Source organism: Monodelphis domestica, chromosome 2 (assembly GCF_027887165.1).
Source record: "Monodelphis domestica isolate mMonDom1 chromosome 2, mMonDom1.pri, whole genome shotgun sequence".
NCBI lineage: Eukaryota > Metazoa > Chordata > Mammalia > Didelphimorphia > Didelphidae > Monodelphis > Monodelphis domestica.
In genome coordinates, this window is record NC_077228.1 from 385924740 (window position 1) to 385938725 (window position 13986).

General features: G+C 38.7%; 1 protein-coding gene across 2 annotated transcripts in view; it reads left to right on the top strand.

Moving 5' to 3' along the window:
- The first annotated feature begins 294 nt into the window (after window positions 1–294).
- The window catches only part of SLC35F1 (solute carrier family 35 member F1), a 595685-nt gene continuing 581993 nt past the window's right edge, over window positions 295–13986 (top strand). The window contains exon 1 of one of the 2 annotated variants that reach the window (XM_001379678.5): window positions 295–1153. In XM_001379678.5, the coding sequence (XP_001379715.2) occupies window positions 978–1153 (176 nt within the window). In that variant the 5' untranslated portion in view covers window positions 295–977. The remainder of the gene's footprint in view (window positions 1154–13986) is intronic. The other variant, XM_007484482.3, reaches the window with a different exon arrangement.

Genomic DNA, 13986 nt, shown 5'->3' on the forward strand with positions numbered 1-13986 from the left:
GCCTACTCATGTCCTTAAAACTTAGTGTTTTTACTACAGGAGTTACGAAATGTGTTCCAACAATCAAATATTATCCAGCTTTTCGCCGCTGTCCGGAGGAAGGTGGTGCTGGAGGTTTCTAGCAAGGGAACCTACAACTCCTGACATTTCAGGACAGAGAATGGACAATAAAAGAGTAGGGACAAATGAGTGATGAGAAAGGACAGAGGGGCTGGGGAAAATTAAACATCTCAAGGGCTCCCTCTGCTGAAAGAAGAAAGTGACTATCCCAAGAGGAGCAGACCCCCCTGGTCTGTTGCTGCCCCTGTTACTGCTCCCTTGTTTTCCTTTACTCTCGGTCTCTCACTGTCGGAGAAAGATTAAAGCTCAGGGGGTGAGTAGGAAACCCTACTGACTGCTTGAGGGTGAGGGAAACCTGCAGCTCACCTCTGCCTTCTTCCCAGACCCACAGCCCAAACGGAGAAGTGGGGCTGGGAGTAAGGGGGTGGGGGGCGAGGAAGAAAAGTCAGAGTAAAATAGATCCATCTGACTCTGGTCTTACTTCAATTGTCTGGACCCCGCTATCAAACCGGAACGGGAGAAAGAGCCTATCTGCTGCGGCTCTGAGTACTGTGAGAGCACTTTGAAGCCTCTGCGTGAGGAGGAGGAGGAAGAGGCAGCGGAGGCGTCTGTAACAGCAGCAACAGCAGCAGTAGCAGCAGCAGCGTGAGGGTGCGCGCACTCTGGGCTAGAGAGTGAGCGAACAGTGGAGCTGGGTGAGGGTTTACACGCCGCCCGCCCGCGGAAACAGCAGCATCCACGCTCAACCTCCCTGCCCCTCCAACAACAGCACCGCCTCTCCCCTGCAGCGTCAGCCCGGGGACTCCCTTTTTCTCCTCCTTCTCTCCTCGTCTGGCCAGACCCGGGGCAGCGCAGAATGCGCCCAGCTGCTGCGTTCTGATCGCCCTCCCACAGCCGCCGCCGCCGCCGCCACCGCGATGATCTCTCCGGAGCAGCAGCAACAACAGCAGCAGCTGCAGCAGCAACAGCAGCCCAACCATGTCGTGGCCACCATCGAGAACCTGCCGGCAGACAGCAGTGGCAGCAGCGGCGGGAGTCTCTCTGCCTCGTCCGCCTCCAGCGTGCGCCAGAGGATCAGGAAAATGCTGAACAGGTGAGCGCAGCTGCTAGGGGAGCGAGGGAAAGCCGGCACTGAGCGGGAGGGGCGTGGGCTGCAGGGACCCTAGCTGCTGGCAGGGGCCCCGGGCTTCCCTTGCTCTAGGGATTGCACTTGGGCCCCCTTGGTACTGAGCTTTGGGCCCGGGGACCAGAAAGAGGGGGGAGTGGTTCTGCCTGCAGCATTACTAAAGGAAGCGCACCCCATTGGCAGCAGCCTTGTCCCAGAGAGAGGAACTAGGGGCCCCACTCTGGGTGACTGGTAGGAGAGGTAGTTTGGGAATGTTATTGTGTGCCCTGATGTTGTGCTCTTTGCGTGTGTGTGAGTGTGTGTGTGTGTGTGTGTGTGTGTGTGTGTGTGTGTGTGTGTGTGTGTGTGTATGTGTTCCCACATACGCACATCTTGGTGAAGAGGAGGAGGGGAATGCCCTCTTCTATTCTTACAAGTCCTCGGGCAGCTCATTACCAAGCCCTGTGCACTAAGCAGCCCTTGAGGGACCCGAGGACCTTTCCTGCTGGGTTGGTCACCTAGAAATAGGAGGCTTGGGTGCAGCCGCCCCACTTGAAGCAAGCTGAGCCCCTCATTGTGCAGGCTACAGGAAGGCGGGGGATGGTGTCGCTGCTGCTGTCCAGCCGAAGAAAAAGAGGCAGGGGCAGGGCTTCTCTTTGCTTGTTTCTCGTGCCGCCACACAGAGTCCTTTCTGGGGTATAAAAACCGAGGGAAAGAAGAAAGAGGCCTGGAGCAGACCCAGGCTAAGTACGAAAATGGAACGTTGTGGAGTTGAGGGATGGCTTGGGGCAGGTGAATGTTGGTCACTGGTCCTGTCCAACGAACTGCTTGCTGGTTGAAGAAAGAAAGGAGAAACATGGTCAATGCTCTGTGGTCATTATTAGCACGGGGCCCCATTCGTGCCCTTTTTTAGCACTGCTTTCAATCGGGAAAGGATTCATATTTAACTGGCTTGAGGTGAATGAATTGTTGCTTGTAAGCCTGTATAGGGACAAAGAACCCTATTTATGTGTTTGGATATGACTCTGTATTCGTGTACGTTTCTCTGACTTTGTAGGGGTAACTCGGAAGAGAATCTTGGTTCCCAGCTCTGTTCATACAGGTTTCTCTGTCGTTTTAAATTTGAGTGGAAATGCATTTCGAAGGAGTTCATATCACTTTAACTGACTGGAGCTAGAAGTGGGAGTGCACAATATATACCGAAATAGAGCTGTAAAATCAGCTCAGCTGGGACTCCATCTATTCATTATCTCATTATTTTGCCGTGTGGTTTAGGTATATAAACCCAAACAAACAAACAAAAGAGCCCACTTTCACGACTTGAAAAGGATATTAGACCTCTTTGTTGGAACTTAAGCAAGTTTCTAGTATCAAACAGGAAGAAATGCATTGAAATCGACATGGGATTTGGTGATGGAACCTGAAGCTTTTCTTTTGCAGGGCATGTGGCAGAAGATAGCACTTAACAAAATATTAGATTGTAAAAATAAAAGAACCAAATAAGTCAAAGAGATGCTTTCTGTTTTGCATTCTATGCAAATTTCTGATTTCACAAATGGTAAATCTGCAATGTCTTAGAAAAAAGGTAACTGTAATGTTCATCAAATTCACATTATTTCCATTAATTTGAGACTGAGTTAAAAAAATAACATTGTGAAAAATGATTCTCTCTAGAAAGAAACTCTCCTACTTTGATGGATATGTTTTGTTAGCCCTAAAGGGAAGCTGATGTAAGCCTGAATAGACTTATTTTTTCCCTAAGAGGTGATAAGTACATGGGTTCATTTTCCTTTGTTTAACCTCAGAGTGTTAGAAAATTCCATTTTAGTGCATAAGATAAGCACTAAAATGTCTCAGTGGAAGTAGTTCTGTTTAGTAGAAACACTGTTGGATTTAGAAGTCATGAGTCTGGGATCTAGTTGACTCTATCACTAAGTTTTCTTGTAGCTCTGTATAAGGCATTTCATCTCTCAGTTTTTTCATCTGTAAGATGGGGAGAATAATGTTTGCCTAAACCACCCAGGAAATACTTGTGAAAATTCAAAGAAAATTGAATATCACATCACTATTCAAATATAAAATAAGATTTTTGCTTCATTTTTGAAAATGGCAGAACACATTTTCAAATCAATCTTTCTGGCTTTCTATAGATGAATGATAATATTCCTATTTTACAGAAGAGAAAACCAAAGCAGAAAGGTTAAATAAATGACATTTATTAACAAGTGCTCTATAAATGGGTTTATCAGGCCATGTTTTTAACATGTAAACTAAGATCATATAACTCTAAATATTTATCCAGAAAATTCTAGCTGAGAAATTTGTTGAAGCAATATTATTTCTGTTGGCAGAATACTATAATTGTCTGCTAATGAAGTTTCCCTTTTCTTCAAAGGCAAGTGTAAGATACTTTTCTTTTGGAAAAGAACATCTTTGGATGGAGGTTAGAAATATCAGAACAAACAAGTTTATTTCTAATGGAATAATTTATTTAGTGTGATTTTGAAAATTGATTTTGCCTAAAAATAAAAAGCAAATATGCTTGGAGCACCAGTAGCAGCTGCTAAGTGACTAGGGTTCAAAACAGTAGAATGCTGAGTATTGGTCAAGTGGACACATCTTTGAAGGAAGAGAGTAAAGATTTATTAAGCTCCTACTGAGTGCCAAGTACTATGCTAATGTTTAACAAACATTATCTCATTTGATTCTCACTATAAATCTGGAAGATAGGTGGTATTATTATTCACATTTCAGATGGAAGTAATGTCTCCCCCAGGGCTACACAATTGTTAGGGGCAGCTAGGAGACTCAGAGGGTAGAGTACCAGGTATGGAGTCAGGAATACCTGAGTTCAAATCCAGACTCAGTCACATACCAGCAGTATGGGCCTTGGCAGTCATATAACCTTATTTGTCTCAGGTTCTTTATCTATAAACTGAGCTGGAGAAGGAACTGGCAAACCTCTTCAGTATTTTTGTCAAGAAAATCCCAAATAGAGTCATGAAAAATTGGACATTACTGAAAAATGACTAAACAACAATAACAAATAATAATTCTCTGAATCTGGATTTGAACTCAGACCTTCCTGACTCCCAGAGCTCAATCCATTGTACCACCTAGCTAGCTACCCTTTTTGGCCTGTTTTCTCTTTTTTGCTTTAACCCCACACAGTTGTCCTTCACTCTTACATCTTCATGCCAGGTCTTAGACTCAAACAGAAATCATACACAAATGTAAATGGTATTCCTCCAGTTCCATATCATACAAATGCAACTTTGCCAAGAGTAAGTGTAGGGAATATTTACTGATGATTACATATGACACCCTAACCTTGGTCAGCTGTCTTTTCTGTTGATCTGCTGGGCTAAGGAAAGAATCACTTAGAGAATTCAGATGATTTAGTAGGAGCAATTACATTACAATAATATTAGTACTTCATGCACAAGTCCCCTTCCTGGCAGTTCATCTCAGACTAAATAATGGAAAAGTCACCTTTTCAATCAAGGGTTTAAAAATTTTTATTGTTTCTTTGTTTTTATATCAGTCATTTCTTTTTTACCTCCTCTTCCCAAGCCTTTGAACCCTTTCTTGTAACAAAGAAAAACATTTAAGCTATGTGACTTATACTATAATTACATCTGGCAAAGTATATCACATTCTACATTTGCAGTCCCTACCTCCACTACTGCAAGGAGGAAAGTATGTTGCAGGATTTGTTTATTAGAACAAAAATTATTCATTAAAATCTTTTAGGATTTTATTCCTTTCATATTCTTTTATTTAACTCTTTTGTAGCCATTGTGACAATTATCTTGGTTCTGTATACTTCATGCTTAATCAGTTTGTGCAAGTCTTCCCATATTTTTCTGAATCTCCTTGTATTGTTTCATATAGTGCAATTATTTCCCATTACTTACATATGCCATAATTTGTTCAGCTACTCTGCAAGTGATAGACACTAATTATAAGAATAATTATAATAGCAAGGATTTATATATTGCTTTAAAATTTGCAAAGTGCTTTATAAATATTATCTTATTTCATTCTCACAAAAACCCTGGGAAGGAGGTGCTATTATCTTCCCCATTTTATAGGTAAAGGAATTGAAGCAGATAGGGTGACTTGTCAAGAGTCTCACCAGTTGGCTGAATTTGAACTCAGATTTTCCGGACTCTAGGTCCAGTACTCTTATCTACTTCAACACAGAGCTGCCTGGCATTATTTAATGCAATGTCAGCTTAAATAAGTTCAGTCTTAAATTAGTTGTCTGTTGTTTTATTTAAATAACACATATACAATTTATTCTTCATTGTTAAGTATTATGCAGCTAGATCGTTGTGTTTTATAGACTATGTTGGAGAAATTCTCACTGGTTAATCAATGTAGTTGCTGTCTCTAAGGAACCAATGTGGATATAATAGTATATAAGGCTTCAATACTGAAAGATTACCAGATAGCCCTTGTTTTACACAAACTAAGGAGGCCTTTCTCATCTTCCTTTATTTGTACTATTCAAAACAAGGATAGTTTCTGCCCTATGATCATCACTTCCTTATTTTCAGTGATTAGGTTGGCTCAAGTGAGGAAGAATAAAAAATGACCAGCTTTTCTTTCCTTGTTTCTACTGTAGGCACCGTATTTAGTGCATATAACCTTTCTCCTATGTCTGTGGCCATGCTAAGTCCTCATAAGTTCATTTATAAATGAACATATCATATGATTTACTTGAAGAGCTTTTTAAAGATTGGTATGAAAGGTTAGCCAAAGCAGTTTCAGCTTTTGTCGCTACTGAGGCTCCATCTTGACTCTGCCCCTGAGATAATGATATTAACCAAAATTTGTTGTGGGGATTTAAAGTTTGTGCTTGGTATGCATTATCTCATCTAAGCCTCACAACCTTTTTTTGAGGTATGCACTATGAGTGTAATTGTTCCAGACTTACATGAGATGTAAAAGTGAGCCACAGAGAAGCCAGCTGACTAGTCCATGTTCATTATAAGTCCCTTAAGTTCATTATTAGTCCATGTTAAGTATAAGAGACAGATTTGAACCCAGGTTTTAGTGGACTACAAATTCAGTTTTTTTTTACTGTGTTACATTACTTGCCAAATGGAAGCTGAGTAAATCATGGCTCATCTGTTAATTCTGAAAAGTGAGTAACATTTTTCAGAGTTAAAGATGAATTGCATTTCAAAAACTCATTTCTCCCTTATAGACGATGAATCTTTGAGTCAGGAAGGGCCTTAATGGTCATTTTGTCTAATTGCTACCTGAAACGTGAGCATCCTATGTAACATTTTCAATAAATGATTGCATAGCTTCCACCTGAGTTCTGGTTATTGGGTATTCACCACCTCCTTAAGCATCTCATCTGTCAGGGTCCCATGACCTCTGACAGTCAGAATTTTGAGGCACAGACATTCTTGAGAAGGTAGAAAATCAGTCATAAGATATTTTCAAAGACAAAGAAAGGTCATTGGCCTTATGGCACAAATTTCATTTTGCAAAATCCTTCAGTGGCTGCTGTGCCCAAGCCCTCATGCAGTTCACAGTGTAGTCTGACATACAAGACTTCTCCAGGGGCACAAACAAATCAGAGAAACACAACCCTAGGATGGGCACCCATTTCCTTTAAAAATGATTTCACTTGACTCACTAACTCCTCCTCCAGTTTAGAGCTCCAGTTCATTTTGGAGCAACATTATGGACTAGTCTTTAGAAATAGTAGCAATGAATTTTAATCTTATGGCTACAGGGGACCCAAGCATGGAAGAGAGACACTTAGGTCCCTCAAAAAGATTAATGATAATAGCTACTGCATTCCTGCTCTATGCCCACTTCCCACCTCCAATCAAATATCATATATTCCTTATTTTGATATATCATTTATTGTGTTATTATTTAAAAGGTCAGACATCTGACTGGAAGGAATCACTGAAGCCATCTAGTCTAATTTCCTTCACTTTGTAGAGAAGAAACTGAGACCCAGGAAGGTTAAGTGCCTTGCTCAAGGTGAAACAGGTAGTAGTATTAATAGTAGTAGTAGCAGTAGCAGTAGCAGTACTAGTAGTAATAGCTTATATTTACATAGTGCTTACTGTGTGTGTCAGGCACTGTGCTGAATGCTTTATAATTATTATCTCATTTGGTCCTCAAAAAAAGAGGTTCTATTGCTATTATTGCAATTGCTATAATGATCTTCATTTTGTATGTGAGTAAACTGAGGCAAACAGGTAAAGTGACTTGCTCAGGGTCACACAGTAAGTGTCTGAAGCTAGATTTGAAAACAAGTCTCCCTGATTCCCCACCCAGAACTATATTATTCACCTAGCTATAAATATTAGGGTTAAGATTTTGATTTATTTTAAATACAGGTCTTTAAATCTTTAAATCACTCTTTAATCTTTATATATATATATATATATATATATATATATGTATTTTTTTTACAAACAAGAATGTTACACATAGTTGGATTTTCTGGATTTCTTTTTTTTTGTCTTGTATCTCTTAATATCCAGTTCAGTAGTAGATGCTTAATAAATGCTTATGCAACTGAACATTTTTGTGCTAAAATATTTTCCTCTGAATACTTGGCAAGTGATCCAGATCATTCAGGCTTAAAAATGGCCAGAATGAAAATTGGTTGTTCGTCTTCAATTATAAAGAAATTTTAATTTATTTTTTCACAATAATTTGAGGATGGATAAAGATGTTGGCAATAGTTATTTGCCTGTCACTTAATAGGGTTTCCTAACCATATATGCCCATGTATCTATTTTTGCTTTCTAGTGTCAACCCAAGGTTGAAACTAATTTCCAAAATTATGAAATATTTGAGTACTAACCTGAGGGCATTTGAGTGGCTACATAAGAAAGTCATAGGATCCTAGCACTAGAGTAGAAAAGTATCTTTTAGATCATCCAGTAATAATTATAACTAATATTTATGTAGATATTTAAGATTTGTAAACACTTTACATATCCTCTCATCATAAAAGTATTATACAAATGCAATTTGGATGATGATGATGATGATGATGATAGGAATAAAGAAACTAAAAGTTAAGAGGATGACTTGTTCAAGGTCACACAGATAAGCAAATATCAGCTCTAGCCCTAGAAACCAGATGCTCTGGTTCCAAATCTAATGCTTTGGTTAAGGTAGTGTTTGGAGGGCATGGTTCCATTTAAGACTCCTGTAATCTAACCAAAGTATTTTCTAGGACAATTAAATAAGGTAGGAAGGAACACAAAGCTCATTCAAACACAGATGCCATAAAACAGAGCAATGTCTAAAATTAGCTATTACACCTAGCTAATGAACAACATCAATACTATTCTGGGCAGTCTTCCCTCATCAAGTGTGAAAGCTTTCCCAGAGAAATTGATAGTAAGGATGCCATTTGTGGCTTTACCTCATGCTACTCAATCTAGATAACAGATGACACAGAAAGGAGGGGGAGGATAAAATAAAAATCAGCTATTAATGGGGATAATCAAGACAAAATTATTATAAACAGGAGCAGGTGGTGTGGTGCAAACAGTCATTCTCAAGACCTCTAGTAAGTGACACATGTTGGAGGAATATTTTTAAGCAAAGGGCAAAGCAATAAAAATGGAATAAAACACTGTATGGCAAATTTCCTTTTATTCATAAGGGTTAGAAAATGGAATGTTCAGATTAATTAAATTCAGTTAAGATTAGATTTAATTAAAGACTAGATTTAATTTTAGTTAAGTAAAAAGTCATCAAGTATACCACCCATAGATGATCAATTTTTAAAGGACTAAAGTACCATAGAATATTCTTAGTAAATCTATATTGAATAAAATCCACCTGTTTTTGGTGATTCTGAAATAATCTTATGATTTTTATTATCTTTCTATAACTATTATGAACATCACTTTTTATGAAGGATTGGTAGATCTAGGAGCTGTAGGAGTCACAGAAATCAATAATAAGTCCCAAACATGAGTTTAAAGAGATAAGTGCAAATATACAAGATGCTAAGATTGTGACCAGGCAATAGTTGATGAGGAAAAGACATGGGAATTTTGGTGCACTAGAACTTCAATATGAATCAACAGTATAACAAAGACTCTGAAAGAGTTAATATAATCTTGAGTTGTATGGAAAGGCCTAATATCTGGAACACAGAGGTTGGTTTGGTTGTGGTGCTATTCCTGTTGTGCTCATCTCTGGTTGGACCAGACAAAAACTATTATTTTCAGTTCTTACACTATAGGTCAGGATGAAAAGGGCAATCAAGACTATGATATATGAGTCAGATTGGGTCAAGTTTCTCCTCAAGGAGAGGATTTAAGGAGAACATGATAGTCGACTTTAAGTGTTTACAGAGCTAACACAAGGAAGAGAGGAAATGGAATTTCTCTATTTGGTCTGAGAGGAGAATAACTTGGAATAATGGATGAAAGTTGTGAATAAGATTTAAGCTAATGTAAATTTCATGGATATCCTCTGGACTCACAGAAAACTGAGACCTGCTACATTGCTCTGTCCAGGTTAACCCCAAGAGGTTTTGGGATAGCTTCTCTATATCAGCTTGAGTCCCCACCAGCTATATTTCTACCAGTGTTACCTTCCACTCAGTTCCATTCAATTTCTTAACATATTAACAATTTGCCCTAAAATCTTTGCTGTAGATTCTCCCCTATATTATCCAGTCTTTGGGGAGATTGGGTTTAGTTGCAATCCAGCATTGATCCTTACAGGCTTATGATCACATGGAACATTGTGGCCAGATGAGCCCTTCCTCAGTTTCAGTTGGGTAGATACTGAAGATCACTATAGAAAGTCATTCCTTACTCCTGGGACCATGAGAGATGGAGATGCTACAATTCTGTCACTTATACTGAAAGAACAAATGCTGAGGCAGGAAAATAAATCAGGCAGGTATTCATAGGGCTATGTGTTTTTAGAAGAGAGAGGAGGTCTATGCACTCTCCCTTTAGAGCATTGCCTCTCATGGTACTCCTTGAGCAAAAGAGTTAAAGTGATGCCCTAAGATTGAGCAGCCAAAAAGTATATAGCTAGGACTCAAGTTGATCATTTTTAATAGTTCTGCAGGTATTCAAAGACTGTTCTATTCACCACAGAGTAAGCCAATTGTTAACTAGTTTCAAAATATCTATAACTGTTCTAGTGTCTCTTCAAAGTACTTTTATTATATACATTCACTAATAATAATGTTGATAATTGAATGAATAATCCAGCATTTACATAACACTTTAAGGTTTACAAAGTGCTTTACAAATCTTTTCTCATTTGATCCTGATGACAATCCTGAAATAACAAATTATTTTACTCATTTTGCAGTTCAGGAAACTAAGACAGAGGTCTGGTCCAGGGTCATAAAGCTAATAAGTGTCTGAGGCTGAATTTGAACTAAGGTCTTCCTGACTCTTAAGTCCAGCCATCTCTCCAGTATATCACCTAGCTACCTCTGATTCTCTCAGAAACAGGTTCCCTAGTCTCTCCATTTGGAGGATGCCAGCAGAGGGTCTCCTTTAATGTGTTAATCCTATTACTAAACAGATATTTTTAACAAATATAACTCTATGACTTAATTCTGATAAAACATCACAGTATTTATTCTTGATTTTATTCTGAACTAACCTTCAAGAATAATGCAGCTAGACTCCTGAAAACATTTGACTGCAAAATAAGCAATGCAATTAAAATATCTTTGCACCCATGGTTCATTGCTGCTTAATAAAAGTTAAGTTCCTTACAAAATACTATTTTGTAATAGCAATGACTCAACTTTACAAACAAAGATTATGGGCCACTAATTCCAACTCAATTTACCAAAATTAATTAGTACAGTATACTATAATTGTTTTCATACCTACTATTAAGGGCAAAGCATAGAGCAAATGCTTAGCAGAGTTTTAAAGAAATCATTCTAATCACCTCTCAGAATTAGGGAGACAGGAAAAGAGCTAAAGGTTGCTGCTAATCAACTTTGGCTAAAATGAGGCCCAAACTGCTCTGGCTCTTTACCTATTATATTAGGTGGTGGGTCTCACCTTATGCTTGTGGATTAGCTAAATGCCCTTGGGAAGAGACAAAATTTTCCTCAGGTTTCTTCCCTTACTGTCAAGGCAGACAATGATGAACAAAGGAAAAATAAACTAAAAGTAAGTTTCTCCATAAGTGATAAACTCCTTTAGCTCATGCACAAAACAGCTCAAATAATTCATGGTATTTTTCACCCTAATGAAAAGGCACTCAACTCTACAATAAGACAGAATTCTCATGAGGATCCTTGAAAGTGCTCACTGTCTTCAGCAGCTATGTCTTCTAGATCAAAATAGGAGATTGAGCTTTCATCAGGGGTTTTGTTAAAGACAGAAACGATCCCAGGTGCAAACTTAAATTTCATTTTACCATTTGGGGATGAACCCATCAATAGGAATCATGATATAAATGAAGAACATACAGTTCAATGAAGATCTCAGCATATTGGCAGCTAGTAAATAGAAGTGTTTAGTGGGTAAAGGAGACTTGAAATTTGGGAAGCCTGTGAAGATGAAGAAATGCAAAATTTTATTTTTTCCCTTAATGTTTGATTCATAATAATGCAGATTTTTCCAATAAAATTTAGAATTTCGTAAATAATTGAAAGGCTGTGCTTTTGCCTTGTACAATAGACTTGGTACATGTTAGTTCACATAGATCATGTGTGGGACTTGGAATCAGGATGACCTGGGATTGAATTATACCTCTGATTCTAGATGTAGGGCCATTAACAAATAACAACCTGTAAGTCACTATTTCCTTGACACTGTATTACATATTTCATGGAGTTGTGAAATTGTATATATATGAGTAAAATTCTATGTAAAATTTGTACTTATCTATCTGTGTATAGATATATGCACATAGATCTATGTCTAAGTCTATCTATCTGTCCGTCTATCTATCTATTTATCAAATTTTGTCGTCATCAGGGTTGGCTGAGTCAGCCTCTAAACTCTCTTTCATTTCTAAATCTATACATTATCATATGTTCAAAGTAGAAATATATTTAATTTATATGTAAAATAGTTCATTTCAATCACATTTCCATGTTAACAGAATGAGAGGAAGTGTGGTAAAATTGACATAGAGCCATCTCCATAGTCAGGAAGACCTGGGTTCAAGTTCTGCATTAGCTAGATATGGGACCTTAATGAAATTTCTTAGCCTCTCAGTTCACCAGGCAGCTCCATAAGACTTCAGACCCAGTAAGCTGCAGAACATTTGCACATTTCAATTGATAGAGATGTTTCTTCTACCAAAGAAATTAAAAGTTGGGACAAAAAAAGTGGAAATAGATCAATGAATCAACAAGTATTTATGATGTACCTACTATGTACCAGTCAATGATATATCTTCCAGTGTTTATCAGGAACTAAAGGAATCTCCATTCATAAATTAAGCTTCTCTTCTTACTTTGTGAGGAATAATCATTAATTTGAGTAAGACCTCATGCTTTGTTTACAAAGTGTCAGCACATTAATGTCATCCTTGCTGTGAAATGTAAGATGAATGAAATTCAAACATATTTTTGAATTTTCAACACATTGTTTTTCACTAATTGCTATCCATAGATTTTCATCAAGATATAGCATCTGCTTGGGCAAACAAATCATTAACCTTGACAGGAAAAAGTGTAAACAGGAGCTTCATTCCTGAGTCAGCTAGTGGGTTCATTCTTTGAAAATTTAAGAATCCATTCCATGTTGATGGAAAGGGTCAGCTTTTCTTGCTTTCCGCTTCTACCCCACCAAATAAACGACATTGTCCACTCTTACTGGAACTCAAGGGAAATTCTTTCATTATGAGATACAAACAGGATCCTGAAAAAAATTCAAGTGAATTACAGTATGGCTCAATGCCTCCAACTTCAAATGAAGGGGCAGAGTTCTTGACATTGTTCTTATCATCATGGCTTTCCTAGATGCTCAAAAGCTACCTCAGTATGTGAGGTATAGCACTAACATCCCTTCATCCTTGCCATTTTCCTTATGGAGCAACTGTCTTAGTCTGATTTGGAGATTGAAATGCGCTGATTTAACAGGTCATGTCTGTTTACTAAGATGCATTCTTTTTATCAAAACAGAAAAAAATAATACAGTGTGGGGTGGGGGAGAGGGAAACTAGCTAAACTTAATTGCAAAACGGCATTTCTTGGGAAGAATAATTTGGCTTGGCACATATGTTTCTGCTGTCTGTGCAGCTCTGAGTGATGGTGCTTAGAGGGTACCTGTTGTATGTAAAAGAGAGTTTGACAGACCTTGTCACAGAGGCTTTGGGAAAAGGTTAGTGCCTCTTGAACCGGGGAGGTTTCAAAAGAGCAGCAGCCTAAATGGCTCCATAGAGGAATGGGGGAGGGATGGACAGAGTGGCTCTGATGGAAGGGACAGAGCAGCTTTAATGTGCAAATGAGGGAAAGCCCAGATGCCAGCAGTGATCAGAGGAGCTCTTTGTGACTCTGGGTCTTTTGAGATGGCTGCAGTCTCTGTCCTTATCATGGATCCTGCTGCAGGCAGGGAGAAACACTGGCACTCAAAGAGGTGCTCTCCTTTTTTACTTCAGTAGATAGCCTTACCAATCAGCTAGTGAATGCTGATGAGCATTGAATGGCTTGAGGAAAATCACAAGGGTGTGGGTCTTAGGGGAGAAAGAGGGAAGAAAGAGGAGGTTGGTGCTGGATAGTATGTTTTGCTCAATTTAAACAAATGGTGAATACTCTCAAGGCCTGCTGAGTTTGGTGGGATGAGTTCCAGTCAGTCCAACAGACTTGATCATAC